General features: G+C 39.7%; 1 protein-coding gene across 6 annotated transcripts in view; it reads left to right on the top strand.

The window, feature by feature from the left end:
* Golga1 (golgin A1) overlaps nt 1-16,051 on the top strand; it is a 55,641-nt gene that overhangs the window by 14,189 nt on the left and 25,401 nt on the right. For 4 of the 6 annotated variants that reach the window (XM_026386415.2, XM_026386412.2, XM_026386414.2 and 1 more), the window contains exons 7-12: nt 819-851; nt 3,193-3,321; nt 4,116-4,285; nt 4,770-4,872; nt 9,867-9,992; nt 12,827-12,922. In XM_026386415.2, the coding sequence (XP_026242200.1) occupies nt 819-851; nt 3,193-3,321; nt 4,116-4,285; nt 4,770-4,872; nt 9,867-9,992; nt 12,827-12,922 (657 nt within the window). Of the gene's footprint in view, nt 1-818; nt 852-3,192; nt 3,322-4,115; nt 4,297-4,769; nt 4,873-9,866; nt 9,993-12,826; nt 12,923-16,051 lie in introns of all 6 variants that reach the window. The other 2 variants (XM_026386417.2, XM_026386418.2) reach the window with 2 other exon arrangements.

The following is a 16,051-nucleotide window of genomic DNA, read 5'->3' as shown; positions in this document are numbered from 1 at the left end:
GGTAGGTTCTGGGCTGGGGATGTGGCTCAAGCTCGCCTGGTATGCGTGCGGCCCGGGTTCGATCCTCAGCACCACATACCAACAAAGATGTTGTGTCCGCCGAGAACTAAAAAATAAATATTAAAAATTCTCTCTCTCTCTCCTCTCTCACTCTCTCTTTAAAAAAATAAATAAATAAATAAATTGGTAGGTTCTGATTGTAGGCAATCCAGCTTTCTATTACATTGGTTATTTTCCCCCATTTTAAAATGGTTATTGAAAAGGGCATCATTCCTTTTCCCTTGACACATAACAGAAGGCACAAAGCATGTTAGTCAAGGCAAGATAAGAAGGAAAATAATTACCCGGTACTGCTGATAATCCTCCCTGCCACTTTCAGTAAATTCATTTCTAAACATCAGTCGCAGAGTTACCAACTCAGCTGGTTCCAGCTGCCCACTCCCAGGAAGCAAGAAGCAATAACAGTACCCATGGGAAAACTCTCAGGATTAAGCTAAAAGCTGCATGAAAACAGCAGATACAGCTTTGTGTGGGTGCCCTGTTTAGCAAAAATCTGCAGGTTTATATTTGTGTTCTAGAATTTTATGTAAGGTTCATTTTCTTCTTCTTCAGGACTTGTTAACATTTTTAATATTACCAAGTTCTTCCTAGTTCTTTCTTTTTCTTTTCTTTTTTTTTTTTTTTTTTTTTTTGTTGTTGTTCATTGGTTGGTTGGTTGCTTTGGAGGTTGGGGAGGATTATGTTTTGTTTTCTGAAAATCCTAGTATTTCAAATACTCTTCCCTGGAAACTGTACTTTTTTGTTTTGTTTTGTTTTAGGAATGGTCAGAAAAGATGGATCAGCTTGAAAAGGTTAGTTCATCTTAATTTTTGTCTTATTCATGTTGGTCTCATCTCTGGGGCTTGGGAACGTTTTTTCTGGTAGTCACTATACAGTACTGACTGCGATACCACCTCCTGGAACAGGGCTTTGTAGGAGTAGACATCGATTTGAACAGTTCATGCCTTCCTCTAGAATTTGTCTGTCCTATTGGCTATGCAGAATGCCTTTGGTTGTTCTTCCTGATACGCCCCTCTCTGTGTACCCTCTGGCCTCTGACTAGATTCAGCCCATGGGGAAAGTAATGTGGTCAGAATGTTTATTCCCCAACTGTGTCTTCTGTGGGCTCCTTGCATCCTTTGGCCAAAAGTCACAGCTTCAGTTGGATCTTTGGACATATCTCTTGTGATCTCTTCACCCATTTGGCCTTAGCTGGTACTAGCATGTTATCTCTTTTGGGCTTTCTTTCTTTTTAATTTTTTTGGGGGGTTGGGGGTACCAAGGATTGAACCCAGGGGCACTTAACCACTGAGTCACATCCCCAGCCCTGTTTTGTATTTTATTTAGAGACAGAGTCTCACTGTGTTGCTTAGTGCCTTGCTTTTGCTGAGGCTGGCTTTGTACTCAAGATCTTCCTGTCTCAGCCTCTGGAGCCGCTGGGATTATAGGCATGCCCACTGTACCCAGCTCTTTTGGGCTTTCTTATCCAGCCCAAAGTTTTAATGAAACAGCTAATTGAGTCTGCTGTTTCTTGCAAAGACCCTAATTGATCCTGTGGTAGTATTAGGAACGTGTCATGATAGAATGTGGGAAATGAGAGCATTTTTCAAAGCTCAGCATGGAATAGGTAAGAGAACTTTTTAGCTAGAAAGAGATGAATCAAAGTGAATATTCTAGGGTCATAACTTATATACCACTGTGTAGATGCCTAAAGTAATGTGTTTCCGGCTCTCAGACATAAACATGAAATTTCAAACCTACAATTGGAAAAACATTTTAATTTTATAATAATCAACAAATTATATGCTGCTACCTAATTCATTCCTTGCTATCATTGAGTACTCCTAAATTATTCTTCATGGTAGAAAATTTTTTTCTGAGAATGATATATTCAGTTCCAAAGAATATTCACTATCAATTTTATTAAACAAATTAGTTTTATTATTGTTCCATTCTTTCCATAAAACACTAAATTAAGCCACGATTTTCTTTGTGCATTCTGTAGAAGTCTGATGTTAAACAACCAGAATGCTTTAGCATTTTTCTGAAAGGAAAAATACAGAAAACTCAAGTTCCAAAGAAACTTCTATTTGAAAATAAATCCAGGCTGGGTGTGGTGGTACATGCCTGTAATCCCAGCAACTCAGGGGGCTGAGGCAGGAGGATCGCAAATTCATAGCCAGGCTCAGCAATTTAGTGAGACCAAGCAACTCAGTGAGACCCTGTCTCTGAATGAAATGTAAAACATGGCTGAGGATGTGGCTCAGTAGTTAAGCACCCCTGGGTTTAGTCCCCAGTACTAGAAGAAGAAAAAAAAAATAGGGCTGGGGTTGTGGCTCAGTGGTAGAGCACTTACCTAGCATATGTGAGGCACCACATAAAAATAAATAAATTAATTAATTAAATGTCTGTCAACAACTTAAAAAGAAAAATAAAAAACTAAATCCTAAATCCAGAACATTGTTATTGATGGTCTTAAATATAGAGGTATGAGAGTTAGGGTAAAGCTTTCTTTTTTATTTATTTTTTTCTTTAATTCTGTGGATTGAACCCACAGACACTATATGAGAAGTGAATTCTCATTGAAATGTTTTTATCTTTCAAAATTATGGTAAAGGAGATCCATTTAGGATTTAACCAAATAAAATCTACCTCAGTTCACCAAGAGTCGCTTAGCCCCTCACCATTGCTGAGGCTGGCGATCCTCCTGCCTCAGCCTCCCGAGCTTCTGGGATTACAGGTGTGTACCACAGTGCCTGGCTAAGTCTAATTTTTTTTTTCCTTGCTAAATTGTATAATTTTTTAGAACTTTTAGTTGTACTCCAGTTATGTTTTTCAGCCAGTTCAATGTGTCAATAATTATAAACATGTAAAACATGTATATGGAATTGCCAAGTAGACTTAAGAGCACAGTTTTAAGTAATTGTTGCTTTTGTTCTCTTTATTCACAGTTATCACTTAAAACTTATTTTTTACTGAAGGAATTTGTAAGTGATGTCATATTGGTCATATATTGTAATGCTTCCTGTTAACCATGCATTACTATCTATTGGCATGAGATTTCCTCAAGATTTTCTTATCTTATGAATTCTACTTGTGTAATACAGATTTCTAATATTTTCATTGTCTGAGTTGATGTCTTCTTCCAAACAGGAAAAAAGATTTTTAACAGCTCAGCTACAGGAAGTGAAGAACCAGAGTTTGAATCTTTTCCAAAAGAGAGATGAAATGGATGAATTAGAGGGTTTCCAGCAACAGGAACTAAGTAAAGTCAAGCACATGGTATGCACTTTTATTTAAGAAGCTCAATACTGAATAACACTCCTGAACAAGAAACACTGATTGTTTACTCTGATTTTATTAATCATCACTGTAATTGGTGATAAACAGACCTTAGTAGATTTTGGGTTTTTTTTTTTTTTTTTTCTTGTTTGTTTTTGGTACTAGGGAATGAGCTCAGGGTGCTTCATCATGACCTGCATCCCCAGATCTTTTATTTTTTTTATTTTATTTTATTTTTTATTTTATTTTTAATTTTTATTTTATTTTTTTATTTTGAGGTAAGGTCTTGCTACATTTCTTAGGGCCTTGCTAAGGTGCTGAGGCTGGCTTTGAACTTGCAATCTTCCTGCCTCAGTTTCTCCCTCTAGGATTACAGACCATGTGCCACTGTGCACAGCCCCAGGAGTTTTTAGTGTTGATCACATTTGAATTTTTTTTTTTTATTGAAAGGAAAAGTTCTATTTGAAATGTTTTCATTTTTCTTTCTTTTTTTTTTTTGTTTGCTGTGTACTAGCCTTATAAGCCTTCTGTTTTTGTTTATTTTTAAACAGAGTTTCATTATATTGTTTTTTGGTTTTGCTTTTATTTTTAAATAAGAGACAGAGTCTCATTGCCGAGGCTGGCCACCAACTTATGATCTTCTTGCCTTAGCCCTCTGAATAGCAGGCTCATGCCATTCCATCAGCTCAGCCCTCTTTTAATCCCACTGAAATGTTATAAAAATTTGGATACTCATGTTTTTTTAAATATATTTCTTAGCAGTAGCTTTGTGAATTTTTATATGTTTGTTTCAGCTTTTAAAAAAAGAAGAAAGTCTGGGAAAGATGGAGCAAGAGCTGGAGGCACGAACGAGAGAACTTAGTCAGACCCAGGAAGAGTTGATGACCTCCAATCAGATGTCATCGGATTTAAGGCAGAAGCTGGAAGAATTACAGAGATGCTACTCAGCGCTGGAAGAGCAGAGGTTCTTGCTTGGTCTGTGGGGCCCTTGGGAAGAGGTGTTGGTGTAGTTCTATCTATAGCCCACTCACCTGTCCCCATTGCTCATCACAACATTTTCTGATCTCAGGGCTGGCAAACACCTCTAGACTTGTTCTTTCCTGCTTAGGATCAGGCCTTCCATGCCATCTCACCACCAACCCTCTGTCCCCTTCATGAACCTAGGCTTAGAATCATTCCAGTCCTGCTGAGCAATTCAGTATGCTTTAATTTTGAAGTTTTTGAGTAAGCAAAAACATTAGGATTTCTTGCTGAAACCTGGGTGGACTTTTTGTCTTTGGGCTTTTGCTTAAGAGAGAGCCAAGAAGTCTTTTCTATTGATAACCTTCATGTGGCTAATAATATTTGCAGCCCTTATATATAAGGCACTATCTGTATTTTTCCTCTGGAGAGTGTGTTTATAGATGAAATATCCAAATTTGTTCATTGTCTGCTTCCTTTTACTGAAGAGATCATGTGACAGCAGGTGCAGAAAATAAGATAACAGCCCTGGAACAAAAGGAACAAGATCTCCAAGCATTCATTCAGCAGCTTTCCATTGATTTGCAAAAGGTGAGTGAATAGTGGGCCTTAATTCCTAAAATTCGCATTCGGAGGTTAAAAATAAATCCCATCATCCTTGAGATGACCGCTAAAACATGTATCTCATGCAGTTCATATTGCTCTACTTCATGTTCTAGCCAAGCCACATTGAGATGAAAAATGGCCACCCAGCAGAACAAGGGTTTCTTAACAGAAATGGAGGACAGTATTGTCCTGATAGGAATTATCAATGTATACCATATGTATTACAGTACCACATGATGCATCTTGAGCATAAAAAACAAAACATACAAAAAAAACCCCAGCTCTGGTTGATGTAGCCAGAGTTTTACCTTTGACAAACGTGACTCTATTCCAATTTGATATCATTACAACTTGATTTTTCATTTGGTCAACATACATTTATTCTCCCACTGTAGGCCTGTGCTGAATTCTAAGAATATGAAGGTGAACAGTAGCAATAATATTGAGTAAAAAATAATGTTTCTCGGTGATGTTTCTTATTGGCATTTTGTACAGAACAATTTGTATCATATGTTTGTCTCTTACATTGGAAACAAATGTCTTTCCTGCCTTCTGGGTTCTACATACCAACAGCTTCTTTCAGTCATTGACAGCCCAGCCTTCTCCTGTGACAGAACATCCTCTATCAGATGGAACCCCCCACCCCCTTCTCATCTCTTGAGAAATACTTCTTTCAAATGAGGCAGAGACTTACAGCATATTATAATACAGCAAGAATTATGTACACTGAAGTCTGTATACCACTTCCTATTGAGTATTATCATATTTGGAGATACCTAAATGGAGACTAAGGTTACATACCTTGTTCAGAGTTCCAAAGTCAGTGATCAAGTTGACTTCTAACCCATGTCTGTTTTTGCAGTCCTGGAGGTTAAATAACCCAGGACCTCTCTAGACAATACTCTGCTACTGAGCTGCACCCCAGCCCTATAGTCTAAGATTTACTCAGAATTTATCCTTACTCTACTGCATTTTGTTACCTCAAAATGGAAAGCACCCAGAAAATATATCTTCCATGAATGAACAACTTTGATACAAGGGCCGTAATGAACTTAAAATCTAGACATATATATTATTGTTCCTCAAATCTCCTATACCCACAAGAAAAGAAGAATCACAAATAAGTTCCATATAAGTGAACTAGATGTTTCAAGTGCAGAGGACACACCATTAGGGAGAGTACGTTTCCAGGCAGGAGTACAAAGGTCTTCCTGGAGAAACTGAAATGTGAAGGATGGGTAGGAAATCAGGAGATAGAAAAGACAGAAAGGTATAGCATCCATTTGAGCAGTAGAGAAAGGGCGTAATAGACAAGCACTGTTGGAATTCAGGGGACCCTTCACTTTCAGTTAAAGCTGTTCATCCCTTTTTCTTCCCTTAGAAGAAAGAGGCTCACGGAAGTCCAGACTATGGTCACATGGTGGTTACATTAATATTTTCTTTCTGAAAAATGTTAGTTGAACCTTTCTGTATTCTGGGGTCTACTCTGGTTGTTGGAAATACCATGATTCATGAGTCGAACTCCCCTTGCCTTTTTTGGTCTATAAAGTCAGACCGTAATCAATAATCACACAAATATTTAATGACTAACTTGGGTGAGTGCTCTGAAGGAAAACAAGAACTCAGATCTGGTCTTGGAATCATAGAATGCTTCCTCCAGGAAGTAAACTTGACATGCTCCTGGGGCTGAAAGGGAAGAGATAATGGGAGAGAATTTCAAGCAGAGGACAGTAGAGCAGAAATCCTGAGACAAATAAAAGGCTTATCACACTCAAGGACCTGGAAGAAGGCTGGAAGGAATAAGGAAGAAGAAGAATAAGGAAGGGAGCTAGGGATATAGCTCAGTTGGTAGAGTGCTTGCCTTGCATGCCCAAGTCCCTGGATTCAATCTCCAGCTTCCAAAAAAAGAATAAGGAAGAAGAGTATATTGCTTTGTCATTCAGGAGGAGGTCTACTGGAAGAGCCTTCCAGGTTGGAAGCTGGTACTGTTGTCCACCATGAGCTGATGGTAGCTTTGACGAAGACTGGTGCTGAAGAGCTGGTCAAATTTAGGAAGTACTGAGATTGGTCAGGTTGCTAAGGTGTAGATAAGGGAACAGGAGAGCAAGAGAAAAGGATGTGTTAGGAATTTCTGTGTTTCTGATTTGAACAGCTGCATGGCTGGTCTACAGGAATCGCAATTTTAGCATGAAAATCATGAGTGTGGAATTGTATTTTGTTGCCCTTCTCAATATTGAATGTATATTAAATAGTATTTGTAAAATTTGAATAAAGTAGAAAATGTAACAAGGTTAAGAAAAATGATAATGTTTGTCTTTTTGGCTCCCTGTTCGTCTTTCACTGTTCCAGCCATTCTGTTGCTTTTTCTTTAGAAGTAAATTCTATTCAGAATTTTTTCATTCCTTGTTTCATTCTATAATTTTTCCATATTTTGTTCCTAAACTATCTTATTTCTTATGCTTGTTGTATAAGTGAAATAAATCATCCTATAGGTAGTCTAAAACTTGGTTTTAATTTAATTATTTTTTTTTTATTTGAGGTGCTAGGGATGGAACTTGGGGCCTCACACATGTTAGGCAAGTGCTTTATCACTGAGCCACATCTCCAGCCCTAAAACTTGTTTTTTTTGTGCCCAACATTATGTTTCTAAAAAACATTTATTCTTTTCTCAACTGTGTATTATGGACATACAACATTTATTTATCCATTCTACTTACAATAGATATTAGGGTGTTTCTGGTCTTTACTGATACAAATAATACTGTTGCAAACATTCATCAAATTATGCAAGTGTTACTTTAAGGCTGGGCATGGTGGTTCATGCCTATAATCCCAGTGACTCCAAGGGCCGGGGCAGGAGGATCATAAGTTCAAGGAGGGCCTCAGCAACTTAGCAAGGCCCTAAGCAACTTAGGGAGACCCTGTCAAAATAAAAAATAGGGTCTGGCGTTATAGCTCAGTGGTAGAGCGCTTGCCTAGGACGCGTGAGGCACTAGGTTTGATCCTCAGCACCACATAAAAAATAAAGGCATTCTTGTCCATCAACAACTACAAAACAAATTGCAAAAATAAAATTAAAATATAAAAAAAGTAAATAGGGCTGGGGATGTAAAGTGTCCCTGGGTTAAATCCCTGGTACAAAAAAAAAAAAAGTTACTCTAGGCCAAAAAGCATGGGTTCCATTATGTGTACATTTTCAGCTTTATTAGCTAATGCCCTGGGTTTTTTCTATAGTTATTATTGATAATGTACACACTTCTGCCAGCAGTAGGAGTTTTTGTTGCTTCTTTGCCAACATGTAAAATTGTCAGACCTTTAATTTTTGACAATTTGCTGAATATGAAAGATCTCATCATGATTTTAATTTGCTTTTTCCACATTACTAGTGAGGTTGAGCATCTTTTCATAGTTTGTTGGTCATTCATGCTCTTCTGTGAAGTACTGGCTCAAATCTTTGCCCCATTTTTCTACTGTTTTTTTTTACTAGAGGGGTTTCATTGTTGTTGGTTTTTTTTTAAGTTGTCAGTGAAACTTTATTTCATTTATTTATTTTTTTTAATGTATTCATTTTTATATGGTGCTGAGAATTGAACCTAGTGCCTCATGCATGCACTGAGCCACTACCCTAACCCTGACTGTAGTTTTTCATATAGGTAACAGCTACCACCATCTTTTGTAAGACGTGTGGCTTGCGTCTGCCTTGTTCAGGTTTCTGACATGGGGTTTGTCCTCTGCTCTTCCATCCTCACCAGCCTCATGTTCATGGGGAGCTTTGTTACCTTTTCACCCGAGCTGCCCTCTATCTAGAGTGCTGGTGCTTCTCCCAAACCATTCTACCTGGACTTGCCTGTTCAGAGGGCCTGCTCTGGTTCTTCACACAGCACCTCGTGGTCACCCATTGCAGCATGAATGTGTTCCTGTATAGCTAGGCATGTGCTTATCTGTCTCCATCACCAGCTTCAGTACTCATGTGGGTCAGTCCCCGAAGACAAAACATGGAGTTTAGGCCTGATAAAACTTTAATGAATTGTAGGGCTGTGAATCATTCATCAGCCTCCTGCCCGCTACCTCCATTGTCACCCCAGCAACAACTCAAAATAGCAGGTGCTTCTCAAGACTCTAGGCAAAAGATGACTACCTCTTATTCTGAGCAAAAATTGACTGGGTTGCAAGCTGAACATGAATGTCTTGGCTTGAGATGGAGCAACAGAGCATAGGTTAGGATGAGCAGAGTGAATGCGAGCAGATAAGTTCCAGGGGAGAGGCAGCCGCCATGCTGCCTTTGTGGGAGAGGAGGACACACATCCAGGATGCAGGGATCACCAAAGATCTGAGACTCTGGATATTTAAAGCCTTCTGGATCCTGTGTTTTGACGTTGAGCAGCGTTAAAAGATTGGTATTAGTGAAAGTAACAAAGTTAATACCATCTCCCACCACCACCACTGCCATCATTGCTAAGGAGACAGACTGAAGTGGGCAGTGTTGGTCTCATGCCAAGCGGGCAGCTCTGCTGGGGGCCCTGTGCAAAAGCCAGGGGAATACCATCATTTGTTGCAGGAATTCTCTCATTGGCCTTAAAAGCAGTTACATTGGCAATGTCACTGTTTCATCCTGCTCCTCAAGTTTCCAGAAGCATTGTTCAGTAGGTCCTAAGAGGCAGAAATGACTAGGATCTTCTCGGTTGGGATTAGCTCTGGAGGCAGACAATGGCTTTGTTCCTTCCCATGGTATCAGTTGCTTAAATCTGGTTGAGTGCTTGCTTTTTGCTGACCCGAGTCTCTGAACTGCATTCCTAAGAATCACTGGGTTCTAATCTGACATCTCTTATGTCCCGTTGTCAGGGAAGATTTTCTGTCTGAGTTTATCTAGGGTGTAGTTGAGAATAGACTTCCAGGTAAACATGATGGCCTAAGAGAAGACAGAAAGCAAGGGATAGAGGACTTATGGTTCAGTATGACCTCTGCTTTCTCCTGAGCAGGTCACTGCTGAAACTCAAGAGAAGGAAAAACTCATCACACATTTGCAAGAGAAGGTTGCATCTTTGGAGAAGAGATTGGAACAGAACTTATCAGGAGAAGAACATGTGCAAGAACTCCTGAGAGAGGTAATTTTCACTCTGTACCTGAAGGTATTGGAAAGGCATTGTAACTCTGGTGAGTTTCATGAATCTTAAAGTTTGTTGGGCATGGTGGTGCACACTTGTAATCCCAGTGACTCGGGAGGCTGAGGCAGGAGGATCACAAGTTCAAGACTATTGTGGAAAACTTAGCAAGGCCATGTTTCAAAATAAAAAATAAAAAGGTCTGGGGATGTAGCTCAGTAGTAAAGTGCCCCTGGTTCAAGCCCCAGCACCAAAGATAGTCCTAGAGTTTCAGAACCACAGGGTCAAAGGGTCAACAAGCAGCTTGGTGAGAAGAGAGCACGCTCCAACTTTGTGGGGGATTTTTTGTTTGTTTTTGTTTTGAAATGGGGTCTTGCTTTGTTGCCTATGCTGACCCCAAACTTGTGTGTGCAAGCTGTCCTCCTGCCTTAGCCTCCCTGGTATCCCGGCCTATCAGCCTGTGTCATGGCACTTCTACTTTAGATTGTCCTGCTTTCATCAAAAACAGCCTTGGGGCCAGGTTTTGTGGCACATACCTGTAACAGCCCTGCAACTCAGGAGGCTGAGATAGAGGGATTGCAAGTTCAAGGCCAGCTTCAGCAACTTAGCAAGACCCTAAATAAAAAATCAAAAGGGTGGGAATGTGCTTAGTGGTAGAGCACCCCTGGATTCAATCCCCAGCATCACCGAAAAAAAAACAACTAGTCTTATGCCCCCTGTGTACTTCTTAGGGAAGAGAGGAGCTTTGTTCAGAGATACACGTGAACAGATGGCCCCCTGGTCACCTAGTGACTAATGCCCCAACTTGAGCTGTGTTGTCTTCCTGCACTGTTCCCTTCCCACTCTGCTATGGGGCAAAGGAAATAGCTACCATCTCCCTTTGACATGAGCAAAATTACCTGGGGCAGGGGATGCACTTCTGCTGAGGGGGCTATTGAATAGTCTGGCCTCTTGCCCAGTGACCGTAGGTGAACTTTTTCCTCAGGTCTTAGGTCATTCTCTGCTGGTGTTCTGTCCCTTCTCTTTGTATCCCTGTGATTGACCCCATCATGACAAAAGTGAGAAAGCCAGGCCCTTGGGGCTCAGCCTAGGGTAGACTCACTTACTGTCTCCAACTTCAACTGAATATCTCCATCTCTCCTGCCACTGTTGTACTTCAGGCTTCCAGAGTGCTAGCCTAGTGTGCATGAAGGCTCCAGACTGGCTGTCCAGGATCAGCCTCTCCTTCACTCTCTGACACAGTCTTCCACCTCACTGCCAAACCGACCTTCCTAAACAGCACTTCTGATCATATCACTCCCTTAAACATCTTCCACAATTCCCTTAAACAGTCTACAGTGAGTATAATGTGGGTTCCAAATTTCTAGAATGAGACAGCCATGTTCATATCTTGCTTCTTCTACTTACGAGCTTGTAGCCTAGAGCAAGTAACTTAATCTCTTTGTGTTTGTTTCCTTCTCATTAAAATTGAATTTAGTATTATACCAAAAACAGAATGATTGTTAGGATTAGATGGGTGACAATATGTCAGTGCTTAGAATGATGATTGGAACATGTTCCCATCTCACTACATGTTATCTATTAATATTATAAACATTATTGTATCTGGGTGCTGTTGTGAATGCCTATGGTCCAGATGATTTGGGAAGCTGAGGCAGGAGGATCACAAGTTCAAGGCCAGCCTCAGCAATCTAGCAAGACCCTAAGCAACTTAGCAAGACCCTATCTCAAAATAAAAGGTAAACTGGACTGGGGACAAATAAATATTAAATAAATAAAAGGTAAACTGGACTCAGTGGTAAAGCATTCTGGATTTAATACCTAGTACAAAAGATAATTACTATTATTGTTTAGTCATCATCATTGTAGAGTGCCTAGGAGTTACTTGAGAGGTTGACTAGAGTGTATATCTCTGGCCCTATCCTGAGAAATGCTCATTTCAGCAGGCCAGATATAAGGCCTCAAGTTTAACTAACTACCCCTGGTAAATCTAATGCTAGGGTTTGGAAGGCCCTACTTTGAAAAATGTTGCATACAGAACAAAATTTTAACTTCTTTTTTCCAATACTGGAGACTCAACCCAGTTGCAATTCACCACTGAGCTATATCCCCAGCCTTTTTTATTTTTTAAGTCAGGGTCTCACTAACTTTCTGAGCCTGGCCTCAAACTTGCAGTTCCCCTGCCTCATCTTCCTGAGTCTCTGGGATTACAGGCAGGTGCCTTGCACTTGGCTCAAACTTCTTTTTGCAGCATTAAAAATCCTTTGTTATCCAGCCCTTTGGCCCAACTTTCTAGTCTGAATTCTTGACCTAAACCCATCATCTCTTTGGCTTGTGAGGAGTTGCAGTTGAACATAGCAAGCCCTTCTCATCCTTGTCATCGCCCTCTGCCCTGGATGCTCCCAGTCCTGGCTGCCTTTTAGTTAGGAACTGCCATTTACCTTGTGGCCTTGTCTCCCCAGCCATGTGCCCTCTTTGCAGAAACTTATTGCACTCTGCTGAAAACTTTTTATTATTGTTGTTAGTCATTTGCCCCAGTCTTGGGAACAAAGAACTGTGCCAAATTTATCTATGTGTACTTTACCATCTGTGAATTATTTATCAGTTTGCTGGGGTTTTCAATGTGCATGTGTTCCCTGGGCATGGCACAAAGCATAGTGTATTATAGGCATCAATAAACACTTATTCAATGGAGGAATGCCTATTTTCTTTTTCATTTTATTTTATTTTGAGACAGAGTCTTGCTAAGTTGCCCAGGCTAACCTTGAATTTGTGATCCTTCTGTCTCAGCCTTCTAAGAAATGACTATTTTCTTTTACTTGTCTTTCAACTTACAGAAAATTGTTGCTGAGCAGAATTTGGAGGATACCAGGCAGCAGCTTTTGGCAGCCAGAAGCAGTCAGGCTAAGGCCATTGACATCCTGGAGACTCGGGTACTGATCTTATTCTTAGTGTGCCCTATGTTTGGTTGGAAACTGGCTGAATGATGTGCTGTGGCCACGAATTCCCTTGTTCAGCTCTTCCATACTATGAGTCTACTTTTTGGGTCTTATTCAGGGTTATTTTCTTTACCTTTGCCACATTACCATCATTGCTTTACACAAAATTGTTCTCTTGCTTACTGATTCCTTTTTATTTCCACTTGAAACCAATTAACCACTGAAACCACTTGAATGTGGTTCATATAGACCATTTTATGGTGCAATATTGACCTAAATTGGGTAGCATTGTTTTGTGTGCTTATTGGTATTGGGAATTGAACCCAGAGGCCCTTTACCACTGAGCCACATCCCCAGACCTTTTTATTTTTCATTTTTTGAAATAGAGTCTTGCTAAATTTCTGAGGCTGACCTCGAATTTGGTAATCCTCCTGCCTCAGCCTCCTGAGCTTGGATTATAGATAGGCATATGCCACTGTTGCTTGGCCATGTGTTTTTAATCTCTGTAAATGATACAGCTGTTGATTTGTCTTCTCTGATAATCTTCAACTGCACTGTCTTCTGTCCATATCTACTGCTTGTTGTTACCTACTGTACTGTGTAGTTGCCTGTCACATGGCAGACATCCAGATTGCCTTGTTCTTCTGGCCAGCACAGATTACACTGCAATGACCAACCTGTTCTAAGTCCTTAAGGGTGATAGAAAATGTGACTAGGACAAGATTGTTCCCAAAGGACTGCACCTGGCTTTCCTTCTCCAACAAGCATGAGATTTCTAAGTCTGCATTTCTGCCTTTTCCAGCATTGGCATTTCATGGCTTTGTAGTTTTTGCCAGCCTATTTATTGTGAAGTGATAGTTCATAACTTTAGTTTCACTGCCAAGATTGTTAATGAGTTTGGCCATCACTTTATATGACTGTTAGTCTTTCAGGTTTCTACTTTTAGAATTGTCAATTCATATCCTGTGCTTACTTTTCTTTGGGTGTTTCAGTCTTTTATTTTGTTGGAAGGATTCCATTGTATAGTCTAGTTTGTATTATTTTGTCATTTTCAGTTCTGAACCATTCTGTTAACTTTGGTGATGTGTCCTTCCTTGAACAGAAATTCTTAAGTTTGATAAAGTCAGGTTCATCAACTTTTTAATAAAAAAGCATGAATCCATTGTTTAAAAATATTTTTTGTTGTCGATGGACCTTTATTTTATTTACTTATTTATATGCAGTACTGAGAATCGAACCCAGAGCCTCACACATGCTAGGCAAGCGCTCTACCACTGAGCCACAACTCCAGCCCCTTGAATCCATTTTTATTTAATTTTAACTAGTTTAAATCCTTGAGGAGGACAGCATCACATGGATTCTGTGTCCAGTGGCCTTGGCAGGAAGGTTCCTTCAGAATTTGGCCCAAACCATGCCACTGTTTCCATGAGCAGAAATCACCTTTCCCCAGATCACTCTGGCATTATTTGTTTACTATTTTTTGCTTTGTACACATAAGCACATCTCTTGCCCAAATTGAATTCAACTCTATCTCTGGCGTAAACACCTTCAATTTTAGAAGGAGCTGCAGACTTTTGGTTCCAAAGACCCAGCCTATAGCTTCCAGACATATTTGGCTTTTAGAAGTCCAGTTCCCAGCAGCCTTCACAGGCTCCAAAATGGCAGAAAGAGAAAGGCCCCATCAGTGTTTTTGCTCTGTGCATTGACATTTCATTTAAGAAATACATTCTTGCTGGGCATGGTGGTGCTCGCCTATAAAGCTATCAACTCAGAGGCTGAGGTAGGAGGATTGCAAATTCAAGGCCAGCCTCAGCAACTTAATGAGGCCCTAAGCAACTTAGTTTAAAAAAATAAAAAGGGGGCCTGGGGATGTGGCTCAGGCGGTAGCGCACTTGCCTGGCATGCGTGCGGCCCAGGTTCAATCCTCAGCACCACATACAAACAAAGATGTTGTGTCTGCCGAAAACTAAAAAATAAATATTAAAAATCCTCTCTCTCTCTCTCTCTCTCTCTCTCTCTCTCTCTCTCTCTCAAAAATAAATAAATAAATAAATAAAAAATAAAGAGGGGCTTGATGGTAAAGTGTCCCTGGGTTCAGTGCCCAATATCCCCACCAATAGAATGCATTCTTATTTCTAAGTCACAGTGATCTTCTGTATTTTTTCTATTCATTTTATAATTTTGTTATTGGCATAATAGATCTCTAATTCACATATACAGACTGTGTTTATGTGTGATTTTAAGAAATAATCAAGCTTTACTTTTCTCCACGTTTCTCAACATCATTTGATGAACACTCTCTCTTTTCCATGTTGATCCTTATGCTCTCCGTATCACATACTAAGCTTCCATTTGCACAGGGGTTTGCCCCTGCCTTTTTCAGTACATTCCTTTAGTCAGTCTGTCTGCTCTTGTATAGATTCTACAGTGTTTTTATTACTATAGTGTTGTCAATACTAGATCTTGATACCTGATACGTTCCCCTTTTCTTCAAAGGTTGATTTAACTATTTGTAGAAATTTAAAATTTTCAGTTTAAAGTTCTTAAGTTTTGAGATCAAAAAGTTTAACTTGGATTTTTAGTGAAGTTACATTAAATGTGTGGACTATGTGGGAGAATTGTCATTTTTATAATATTAAGGAATCCCTTCTGAGAATATATATAAATTCCATTTATTCAGATTATTTTATACTCTTTATTAAAATTTTACACTTTTCCCAGTAGATGTCTTATTAACTCCTAGAACCTTCAGAGTCTGTTTGGATGCTTTGATGGCATCTTATTTTTAATTATACTTTTGTTGTGGTGGTTGTTCATTTGAACCCATGGGTGCTGTACCACTGAGCCCCAGTTCTTTTTATTTCTTGAGACAGGGTCTTGCTAAATTGCCCAGTCTGGCTTCAAACGTATGATCTTCCTGCCTCAACCTCCTGAGTTGCTGAGATTATAGACATGTGCCTGGCTTTTTTTTAATAGTAAAAAATATATAATATAATATTGGCCATTTAAGCCATTTTTTAGGCATACGGTTCAGTGTTGTTCAGTATATGTTGACTTTGTTGGGCAGCCCACACCATCTATCTCCAGACCCTTTTCATTTTCCAAAACTGAAACCCTGTATCC

This window comes from Urocitellus parryii, chromosome 4 (genome assembly GCF_045843805.1).
Source record: "Urocitellus parryii isolate mUroPar1 chromosome 4, mUroPar1.hap1, whole genome shotgun sequence".
In the NCBI taxonomy this organism is placed as follows: domain Eukaryota; kingdom Metazoa; phylum Chordata; class Mammalia; order Rodentia; family Sciuridae; genus Urocitellus; species Urocitellus parryii.
This window is presented reverse-complemented; position numbering and strand designations above follow the sequence as displayed.